The sequence below is a fragment of the Limulus polyphemus genome, unplaced genomic scaffold (assembly GCF_000517525.1).
Source record: "Limulus polyphemus unplaced genomic scaffold, Limulus_polyphemus-2.1.2 Scaffold691, whole genome shotgun sequence".
Classification (NCBI taxonomy): Eukaryota; Metazoa; Arthropoda; class Merostomata; order Xiphosura; family Limulidae; genus Limulus; species Limulus polyphemus.
In genome coordinates, this window is record NW_013666301.1 from 268,561 (window position 1) to 281,144 (window position 12,584).

Here is a 12,584-nt window from a genome sequence, read left to right on the forward strand (position 1 = left end):
CCAGGAACAGTCATGATCCTTCTAGAAACTCCAGCACGCATGCTTCCAGCATCACGTGACTTCCACTGTCGTAACAAACCCTTTGAAGACTGGTGTGCCCCTTATTTGTTCAATATTATTGATAAGTTTAATATATTAAAAATTCATTAAATAAAATAACTCATTATTTACTGAAAAGAAGCTATATTTAACAGATATAAGTTTATCTTGACCAATAATATTGTTACCTAGCCTGACCTGGTGCTATTTTGATAGAAAAGGTTCTATGTAACTGATAAATCTTTGTCATTTAATGTTATGCTTCTTAACGAATGGGAGCTGGAACTAGTAACTACTGCAATTGCCATAATAAACTATCAAAATAAATATTTCAATGAATGTCAGTCAAGTTGAAATTGACTGGATTTTTATATCTTTGTATGTTTTTGCAAAACTTTTGTATAAAGGTTTTACTATATGAAACTATATTTTATCTTTGTTTTGAGTCTTAAAAACAGCTCCTAGTTTCACAGTGTTTATGAACACTGGCATACAATCAAAATAATTTTTTACCTTACACCAGAATTACAAGCAAGCTAGTTTTTTAGTTGTTTATCAGAAGGTTTCATTTACTGTATGTAATAAGATATATAGCCATTTTAACTTAATGTATATTGTTTTCTATTTATTATATTGCTTTTCGGTGATTGTCTTTGCAAAATAACACCATTTTAGTAGTTACAGGTGAACTTAGCAATGTACAACTTTGGTTAGGTTTTAGAGATGGTAGAAAAAAAAAGATTAAATTTCACTTCAATTTTAGGATTTAAACTTTTTAATTTGGTTTTTGATATTATTAAAATTACTTCTGCTTTCAAGAGAAACATCAAAAAGATATGTGTGAATGTTTTTAGTATTTTTTATCTTTAATACATAAATATGTTTTGTATTTATAGCATATGGGATGGCGGTGCATTAATGAGGATACTTGTCGGAATATCACAACAAGATTGACAGAGGGTAAAGTAATTTATTGGAAACCAATTGTCCGTCTTCAGAGTTGTATGCAAGACTGTCCGGCGGGCTACGTAGAAGCTGACGATGATAGACACAGCTGTAAAAAATGTACTGGCCATTGTCCTAAGGGTAAGATTGGAGTGTCATTTGATAATTTCAAAAGGAGTGGAATTTTTCAGCCATGTGCAAGTTTTATGAATTGAAATATTTCAAATATCAAAAAGAATTATTTAAATAATTTGCAAATGGTATTAATTACTATCTGTAATACACTATATGTATTTTGATAGACCATTAAATGCTTTAAAGTAAGATTTTTTTTATGCCTTGAGGGCCTTCTGAAGTTTGTAACAATCATGATTGTACTTCCATTCTCATTTCCAAACAGCTTGATCTACAGCCGTAATATTTGACATACAGCTTCTCTGTGAATAAGTCTATGATTTTAATGTTATAGAACTTACCAAATTTATACATTTCATTTTGCAAAATGCCATGTTTTACAAATAATAATTTTTGGAATGAAATGCTTTATTGGCAAATGAACTGATATCCATGTAAAGTTTTATAAGAATTATAGGTCTGATAATAGTCTAACATATATTTTAGTTACTTATGTATTACTTCTGTTTAAAAATTAATATTTGAAGGGTTTAATGATTTTCTAAGTATATATGTAAGTTTCACATCACTCTACAAGTGTTACCCAAGTTCAAAAATTTTTGCCAGGGGCTAAACTGTCTCTGCCAGTTATAATATTATATGGCCTGTGAGCACCCGTTGAAGTGTGTCAACGTAAATAATAAAAGATAAAGTATTGGAAAGGAAAATAAAACAATAAAAATAAACTATAACTAAAAAGTAAATACATGGAATTACGCATATGACCCAAATAAGATATTTTAATATTATTCAACAAAGAGATAAAAGATATGTATATATTTATATTTCTTAATATTAAACATTTCATTGCACTTTACATTGATGATAATAGCTAGATTTAGTGATATGGTACAGAAAATGGAAAATAAAATATAAACATTTACCTTAAAAAAACTGTTGATATTCATTTATGGGGTTCAAGAGATTATACAAAAGAAATGTGAAAATGTAACATTAAAATAAATTACTTTTATTATTAATATGAAAATCACCTTTTTATTTTTCTGAAAATACATTATTTTAGAAAAGTTGTTGTTAAATTTCAAACAATTTGCCCCACTAGTTTTATTTTTGGAATGAAATATGATGAGAGCAATGTTACCTGGTTACAGTATAAGTAGCAAAGAGTCATAGGCATAGAAAATTAGTTTAGAATTCAAATGTTTATATTATTTTTTTATATTTTTACTTTCAAAATAAGTTATTTAAATAAATATTCAATCTGCACCTCTGAGTCACACGATGCAGTGGGGCTCAGACTTCTAATTAATAGCTTTTTTGCTGCTCTCTTATAAAGCCTTCAGATTGTTCAACCACTTATAAACATATACTATAGATACTGACATCACATAATGCAAAATTTCAATCTGTTCTTGACATGCCTTTCCTATATCCTCTGTCATTTAAGAAATTTCTATAATTTTCTGTGACACTGATATTGAACATGTTTATAGCCAATAGAAAGAGCATATTCTATACTACATATATCAGATGATTGTCTATTTTGGTTTACAAAGTTGATAATTTACTCCGAACAGTAATGAAATTTTTTGGCCTTTTTTTAGCTTAGTTAGAAAGCCAAGATGAAATATATCTTAGTTTTGGGGCATTCTGTTTTAGTGCTATATATATATATATATATATTATGTTATAAAATGCATATTTGAAAACTATGTGAATTATTTTTGGACAGCCAAAACATAGTGAAAAAAACAGGTTTACTAAATCACACACCTGAGTGCAAAAGGCCTCTATTGTACATTCTAAATTTCTTGATTTTTATGTGTTTTATTTACTGTTATATATTTTTTAAGGGTATGACCCCACATCATTCTATGAAAATTGACTCTAACTAAAACTGTTTCTCATGGCTTGTTGTGCAACTTGAACAAAATTCATACATTGATTTATCTATCTATCTATATATGTGTGTGTGTGTGTGTGTGTGTGTTCTTTTTGAGAGAGAATGAAACATCAAAATCCTATAAACAGCTTGGGTGATATTTTGCTCAGCATTTCTTGCATGCCTATAATGAGTGACTTGTGCTATATTTGCCTTTGTTTCATTATACAGATATGAATAAATTAGCAACCACAGCACATCCAGTTCATCAGAACTTTACAGCAAAATTGAAATCTTATCCTATTTATAAGTGCATATATATATATAATTATTGTTGTGTTACAGAATATCCTTGGGAGAAACTTGTTTGTTTCACCTAGATGGCAAGCACCTTACATTGTATGCTAACCCAACTGCAAGTTCAATAATAGCTGCCCCTAAAAGTATGAACTAATGACCAGTTGTATGTAATCTTTCTCACTGTGAATGAACTTTAGCAACATGTAGTGGTAGACTTTAGAATATCTTAGGATTAGTGAGATAACTAACTCACTGAAATGGCTGAGTTTCTTCAATATAATTTTTCTATAAATTATTGAGGGTCAACTAGCATTTCCACAAATACTGTGTTGGCCCGATTTTAAAGCAATGTTTTTTGATTAATAATTAGGCTTTAAAATTTATAGTCCCCTTATCATCATGGCCAACCACAGCCCCCTTCCACCGACTCTAGCCTGTCTCATTCCTGAATGTCCAGATGTTGTTCAAGATCATTGCTAATTCTTGTAACTAATTCACCTGCAGGTGTTCAATTATCATACTGATTTTGCTGGTGCATTATTGCTTTCACTGTGCTTGTTTTAAATTTTATAATAATTATTGTTTGGGGGGTTAATTTTAGTGATCAACCATTGTGCAAGAATGAGTGACCACATTGAATAACAGGGAACAAGAAAATGTCAAATTAACAAAGTTATGGTGGTGCATGAGGCAGAAAAAAAATGAACAATTGTACCACTGCTAGAAAATTTGGTGTAAATAACATGAGAAGTTATCCAGTTTAAAGGCAAAGAAATTGCACAAAATGTAAACATATCAGAAACAGAATTTAAATCAAGCTTGGGATGGTGTAAAAGGATGATGGAATGAAATAGGCTAGCTCTAAGGTGATGTATAAGTTTAGCCCAAAAGCTACCTCAAGATTACAATGAAAAACTGATTTCATTTCAATACCATGTTATAGGCTTTAGGAAAAAGCACAGGTATCCACTCAATTGGATGGGTAATGCAGATCAAACACCTGTGTTTCTTTACATGCCTGCAAATGTTACTGTTTGAATTTACTGTGGAATAAATCAGTTGCTTATTTTTTATTATAATGTTATGGCACTTTTTTTTTCTTTCCCATGGTTTCTGTAAATGAGTGTCACCTTATATTTTGAGTTGCCCTGTAATTGGGCCAATGCAGTAATCCATATATTTAAAGTATGGGATAAAGTCATGTTTAGCATTATTTTGTGTCTATTTGAAGTAATTGATAACTCGGCTTGACTTTGATAATTCTTTACGTTATCATAGCTGCGTGAGTGTTATGGTGAGTAAATTAGCAGTCAAACCGAAACCAGCCATTGGTGTTTTTATGTGGATATCTGAAAGGTTTCAGAGAATGCACTCACAGTTTGTAATTGTAAAGAAATACAAAGATACGCTTTAAACTTACACACATATAGTTGTGAATACTGCATTTAAAAAATAATTAGTTAGTTTTCTCATTTTATTTATAATTATTTGTTTCATTGTACTTCTCATTCTATCAGGGTTTTTAACTGTCTTCATTGGGTCTGAGAAACTGTGTAAACAGAATATAGTTTCTTGGCAGTTGAACAACTTCCACCCCTTTTTGGTTGGTTTGGTTATCATTTCAGAGCAGGCATAGCATCCATACTAGTAAGTGAAGAATGTAGTTGTAACTTGCCTCAGGATACATGATCTTGTATTCTGTTATACTATTATGGTATGAGATATATAATGCGTTTTACTAATGTAAAGGAAACCATGGGTGAATCAAATTAAACTGATGGATTTTTCAAATGTAAGGAAAAAGGTCCTTCTTATTTCTACAAAGTAAACTGTCACCTCTTCACTTGATTTATTTGTTTTTTGCAAAATGTCATGACAACTTAGGATCAAAGATAATGCCAGCCTTTAGAAAACTGACTAACATGTCACCTTGTTTTAGGTGTCATTGCACATGAAAATGTCAATATCATACTGGTTTCTCTTGTAGGGAAAGTGTATAAAGTGTTTTGAAGTAATTATATTTTTCAACTTATCTCTCATATAAAGAGGACAGCTGTTAATCCTAATTTCAAGTCTTTTTTTTTCACGTTTTTAATGAAAATAACCATCTTTTTGTTGATTACCATTTCAGAAAATGTGATGTTTCAGCAGCAGAACCAAAAACAAAGTTAAAATGATTGATTGAAGTTATAATTGTGGCTGATGTTGGGTATCATCAGTTGTTGAGTTAAATAGAAGGCTATGATAAAGTAATCAGAATGGGATGAAGAAAATAAATGGATATACATGAAAATTATGGAAAGTCAAATAATTTTCGAATTCAATCAGTATAACTAAAAAAGCTAGTCAGAGGGGCAAATGGATATACATATGGACATATCTTTATACATGCTAATAACAGTGATCTTTATATGATGTTTATCATATAGTTATCTTGATATTGATGGAAACGCTAAAGTTAACATATAGCTCTCACAATATTTTGTGGTTTTTCTTGTTTATATTTTAATTTCTAATTGTCAGAAATAACCAAAAGGTTTATGATGACTAATGACACAAAGTAGCATTCTTTCAACTTTTTTTTTTCAGATGAAAAGAAAACCATCCTGTTTCGTGTGGCAGAATAATTCCATATCCGTTTTGCACACTTTTATATACACATAAAGTTATATACTGAACAAATGTACACTAAAAACTAAGATATGCACACAATCAACAGTTGTCAACCAAACACAGTAGCCTATTTATTACCAATGGATATTTAATTTATTAATCAAACTTGCAGACTCTTAGATGAACAAGTCATATTTTTACAGTTATTAATGTCACATTACTATGTGAAAGTGAATTTTGATTGAGTAATTACAGATGTAGTTTGTGTAGTTTGACCTAGAATTGAATTTCATTGGTCACAAAACACCAGATTTTCATTGGAAAATGGCTACTGAAAACTCCACCCACCTTTTGTTTCTAAACAAATCAAATTACTTGCCAGGGAGGGGAATTTAAATGTATTGCTACCCTCTTAAGTCAGAGATTATTACTAGAGCTTGGAGAATCATACCCTTAACAAAGATAATTAAATATGTAAAAATTAGAAACTTATTAGGTTAGATGAGAAAACTTGAAGGAAAAAATTTCTGCTTGAGAAATGCATGCTGGCTGCTATTGTGTGATGTATTGCAATAGTTTGTTTACCCTAAGCTGTCCCTGGGCAATTTATTGCTATGTTATGCTAGTTTAACACATGGTTCAAAGAACAATAAAACAGTAACATTAAGTGAAAGCAAATGTGAAACCATTAGGCAGTTTAGTATAAATAATTTTAATGTTTGTCATTAATCTGCAGTTATTCTAGAAAAAAGGTATTTTTGATTTTATTTTGTATTTTTCAACTTTTTTGGTCACAACAATAATGCCTGCACTATAGTTAGTGCAGATAAAATAAAATATAAAAGTTCTACAGAAAAAAGCTTTTGATATTCATTTAGGAGATTATAGAAGTTATGCAAATAAAATATGAAAACTGTAAAATTAAAATAAATATTTTTTATTCTTTGCATAAGAATACTTTTCACTTACACTGACTCAGTAAGGACTTCATAAATTCATAGATAGTTATTTATATAAATACTTTTCAAAACATCTGTTTTTTTGTGTGAAACATCTATTAATTATTAAAAGCTTGACAACTTTCATGAAGGTACATTTAGTACAGTCAGAGTTATAGTATGTGTAGTTTCATTGTTACTGTGCCTTGCAAAAGTATTCACTCCAAACAAAGTTTCCACATTGTATTGCTGTCCGAGCTTACAATCATGAAACTTTCATATGGGATGTTATATGTGGATTCTACACAATCTACACCAAACTGAGAAAGCCAACAAATGCTGATATTACATAAGTAAGTTAGATTTTCAAAGAAAACTAGAATATTCCCAATTGCATAAGTGTTCAACCCCTTTGCTTTGGTAACCCTAAATCAGTTCAGGTGCAAAAGATTAGTTTGAAAGGTCAAAATTAGTGTAATGGTCTCTATATATGTGTGTAATCAAAGTGGCTTAACTTGACTTCAGAGTAAATGCATCTGCTCAAGCCACAACTCACATAGTGATACAACAAACCATCCATGAAGACCAAGCAGCTTTTGTATTGGTGAGTGGCAAGAAAGAAGCCATTACTGAAAAAGAATCATCTTAAATCTTGTATGGAGTTTGCGACAAAGCATATAAATGATACTGCAGATATGTAGAAGAAAGTTATGTGGTCAGACGATACAAAAATTGAGATTTTTGGTCTAAATTCAAAGCCTTATATCTGGTGCAAACCCAACATGGCACATCACCCAGTCAATACCATCCCAACTGTCAATGACCCAAAGCACAATACCAAAGTCACACTGGAGTGATTTTAAAAGAAGAAAGTGAAATGTCCTGGAGTGGCCCAGTCAAAGTCCTGACTTGAATCCAACAGAAAATTTATGGTGAGACTTGAAGATTGCAGTCCATCAACGATCCCCAACAAACTTGTCAGAATTGGAGCAATTTTGCCAGGAAGAATGAACAAAAATTACATCATCCTATTTTGCAAAGCTGGTAGAGATCTATCCAAAGAAAACTCATAGCAGTAATTGCTGCTAAAGGTGCTTCCACCAAATACTGACTTTGGGGGCTGAATACTTATGCAACCAACAAATTTCAATTTATATATTTTCTTTTCAGGTTTTACTGACATTCAACCTGCTTCACACATATCAATGTTAAGTTTGATCATTAGAATGTTGAATTAAAACAAGTTCATTAAAAAAATTGTTTACATTATTTGTATTTCATCAAAATGTATTGGTAGAGGGTGAATACTTTTGCAAGGCACTGTACATGGTTAGTCAAATGGGCCAAGTCCATCTCCCTAGAGCTTAGATGGTTTTATTTTTTAACAGGTTTAACATGATTACTTGCTTATGAAATGAGTTGCTATAAACTATTAATTGCTAGTGGAAGCCAACTCTTTGCAAGAGTTTAAAATGGGAACTGATAATATCCTAAAAATAATGGGTAGGTTTGATCATTTATTTTTGCTAAGGATGGTTGTATATGAACAGCTTTGAAAGACCAAATGTTCCCTAGTTGTCAGTATTTTGTTATTCTTTAGCGTATGCACTTATTCTTTTTTGATAATTTACTGAAAGGAATATTCTTTGAAAAAGTCATTTTTTTTTACATGTCTTTCCAAATTTCAACAATATTGTGTATATATGTTTACTACTGATGACATAAATGCAATGTATTTGAAACATTGGTCATTTTTCTTCCATTGTGTCTGATTATTCTGATACTGAATCCTAAGCAGTCTTTATCATTTTATTTCTCATTAACTGGTATGCAAATATGTTTTCTTGCTTTAATTCCAGTATTCTTTCTTAACCTAAAAGAATTCGGACATTAAATTATATGTTTAATTCTAGGCACACAATCATGTACATGTATAAGTGTATTCCACCTTGCATGTTTCAGTAAAGTATGACATTTGTACCAGATTAGATTCTAACTTCTGTCAGTTAAAATTCCATGCATCTACCATAGTTATGCAGCCTGTCTGTATGTACAATACAAATTAATGCTTTCTGCTTCATTACCATATAAAGTCAATACCTCACTTTCCAAGAAAAACCCTCTTACTCTGACAATAAAATACAGAAACAACACAACATTATTTATACACAAGGTGCTATATATTTTAAATTATGCAATATGTTTCCCATCACATAAGAAGATTATCAATTTTTTTGTCTGTTGTTTTTATGTCACTTACTTGTCCCCGTAAAGTAACCAGCATTATTTTTAATTGACAGTATACTTGTCCACATAACCCTCTCTACCATTTTGCACCATTTTTGTGGAAGGAGAAAAATATCAGTCAACAACTGTTTACATAATTATATAATCTAACAAGAAATAATTAATTTTTATTCCCAATAAAACAGCAGTATGAAATGCTAAGTTAAGTCATATAATTTTGTGCCCCAGTTAAAGATAATCAGGTCTTCAATGTAATTATTATGACATATTTCTACCAATGAGAGGTACAACAGGCTAAACTATTATAAATATAATGACTATTTATTTGAGTGTTTTTTTATTGTTAGACAATAGTTAGATGAATAATAAAGCAACTAAAATTTGGCTGGAGAACTTTAGTAGTATACTAAAAGAGCCTGGATTGATTCAAGGTTGGTTAGAAAAGGATATTCTGAGGAAAAGTATACACTAACACCTGATGACTGGTTTTAGTCGCCACATTGCTTAATATGTTACCATTGGAAAAGCATTAGGAGAACCATGTAAACACCACAGAATCCACAAAATGACTGGGAAAAATAAAGAAAATAAATGGTTATATCGAAAATGTGACTGTTATACATGCAGATACATTTCAGTGTTTTATATGTTCTTTATTTATGAAGTTTACAACCTGAAATACCAAATCCATTTTGTGTGTTATGAACTTTAAAAAAAATGGGAGGGGGGTGGATGTTATGATAAATTACACAAAAATCCTAAGTTTCACACAATTTATTTATAAGAACTCAATATGTATATACTTAAAAAATGAAATACACTGTGTGATGGTCAGAGTGACTTTGCAGGAATAGGTAGAGGCCAAAGTAATGGCAGTAGGGGTGCTTTCTGTTCAACATTTTCAAACTCATCTTTTAACTCTATGATGACTACTGTGTCATACAGTGCTTACTAACTAAAGTCACTATCGTTATATTTCGTTTCAAAAATAAAATTGTTTGAAAGTTGACAAGAAGCTTCCAAAAAGTATGTAGTTTCAGAAATATATTTAATTTGTGTTTTTTCTACTAGAAATCATGAAAAATTTGATATTATTGTAGTTATTTGCACTTGGACTCTGAATAGTTCACCTGCAAGGTGATTTTTGTTTTGAGTATAAAAATACTATTTATTACCTAACAGTTTTCACATTTCATTTGCATGATCTCTAGAAACTCCTAAATGGACATAAGTTTTTTAAGCCAAATGTTTAGATTTTATTTTCCATTTTCTGTACTATATCACTAACTCTAGCTATTATCATCAACATACAATGCAATGACGTGTTTAAAATTTAGAAATGGAAATATATATATACTTTCTTTTTATCTCTTTGTTGAATAATCTTAAAATATCTTATTTGAGTCAAATGCCAAGTCTTTACCTTTTCACTAACTTTTTACTTTTAATGTTTTGGTTTCCTTTCCAGTTCTCTGAGATATATAAGACATTTGTGTGCCCTCCTCCCACACTGTGTGTATGTTGCATTATAGAATTTTATTTTTTATTTTAGTATAAGAATGTGACACCATCTATGTTAATGCTGATTTACATCAAAGATAATATATGCTCAGTAACAGCAATAATGGTGGGTGTAGGGGGATGTGAACCCCCATTAACATGCCCCTTGTTTCAAACTGTTGTCTTACAAAGTTTGCTTGAAATTGGCCCAGCGACCTACAAGTAGTTAGATAATGAACAGATTACAAATTTTTGTGTTTTATGTAAATAGATTACTGTAGATTAAGTACGTTTTTACAAAGTTTCAATAAGGGTTAGAATTAAGGACACCATTTCTATTTTTAGACAAAAGGAAAAATTATCTGGTTAGAAATTTTACTCTTGGATAAAGAACTTAGAAAGACATTATTACAAATATATTCACGTTTCTTTTTATATAAATAACTTAAATTATGCCTTTAAAAATAAGTAATTTTCAAAATGTAAAAATAGTCTGTATTTTTATAGTTTGTCCAGGGACAGTTGTTGATAGTGTTTCAGCAGCACAGAAATTGTCTGGTTGTACAATGATAAATGGCTCACTTATCATCCAAATAAACAGCGGAGGTAATCTTTTTTTTTATCACTATTTTATAAGAAGATTTTTTTCTATATAAGGGAGAGAGATTTCAGATCTAATGGAATGATATGTAGCAGATAAAACCAGTAAATTTTAGTAACTATATAAAAAATAGTTTTAGTTATTGACTTTCTGTTCCTCAGAAAAGAATGAATACAAAATATCATGAGGCAGCATAAGATAATTATGAGGTTGCTTAGAAACTGGACATTTTGCTGCTAAAGCCTTGTATTAAAACGGTATCTTTTAACTCTCTCAACATGGGCTCAGTCCGACCATGTGATGTCTTTGTACTAGTTAAGTCTTTATAGATTTGATACTACAAACTTTTAATATTGTGTGTATATCTTCATGAAATTTGACAGTCTTTCAGTAAATATTATGTATTACACATACAAAAAAATCATATGTTTAGTGAAGTATTTTTGATAAACTAAAAAAAAAAGATCTTTGAATATATTGAGTATTTGTTTCAAATAGTCTGTGTGCAAAGTGATTTTCATGTTAAGATTAAAAATACTTTTCTTCATCTCAAAAATCTCAAGTTTCATTTGTGTAGTCTCTAAAACTTGCTAAGTAAATTTCAAATGTTTGTTTTCAGTAAAACTATATTTTATCTGTTATTTTCTCTAACCTAACTCTATAAAAGGTTGGTTAATTTGAACGACCTTGTAAACACCAAAAAAGAAAAATCAAAATAAATCTAAGTTACCATTTTTTTCTTTCTAGAATGAATTCAAATATAACAAGAGCTGTTACAAGTTCATCTAAGCTAGTTGTTACCTTTCCCATGGGAACGAAGCCCGTACTACAAGTGAAATTGATGATTATCTGTTCAGAACACAACATAATATAATATGTCATTTGATATGAGAAAAACCTTGGCTTTCTATTGGTTATATGTAATATATAATTAAATGTAAGAGAGAACTATTAAAAAATTCTTAAAGAGAGGATGTGACAAGTGGGTGTGGCAGGAGTGGTCTAATTTTCTATTGGATAGCTCCGTAACCAAACAAAATTGAAGGCTATAAAAATTACAGTTTGTCTGAGCAATGACGATTTTATAGTGAGTAATTTACATTTAATTTTATAGTTACTGGAGGGTGGTGGGTAAAATAGAGAAGAAAAGATACCTAGAGAAAATTTGTCACGTGTGTCCCATTGGGGGGAAATTCAGGGTTTTTTAGATATTGCCTTATAGAATTAAGAACTTAAAACTTATATACTATTAAAATATGGATTATTAGCTAACTAATTGATATAACATAAATAAGAAATAGTTTAAGAACATTTTGAATGTAAGACACTTAAACCTTGTGTCATGTGCAGTAAAGGATACCTGTGGTGATAGGGTTAATATAGA

The 12,584-nt window shown here is 30.2% G+C and overlaps 1 protein-coding gene across 1 annotated transcript in view; it reads left to right on the plus strand.

Annotated features, from left to right (window-relative positions):
- The window catches only part of LOC106459994 (insulin receptor-like), a 136,441-nt gene that overhangs the window by 23,157 nt on the left and 100,700 nt on the right, over nucleotides 1-12,584 (plus strand). The window contains exons 5-6 of the mRNA XM_013919674.2: nucleotides 936-1,125; nucleotides 11,107-11,205. Coding sequence (XP_013775128.2) covers nucleotides 936-1,125; nucleotides 11,107-11,205 — 289 coding nt within the window. The remainder of the gene's footprint in view (nucleotides 1-935; nucleotides 1,126-11,106; nucleotides 11,206-12,584) is intronic.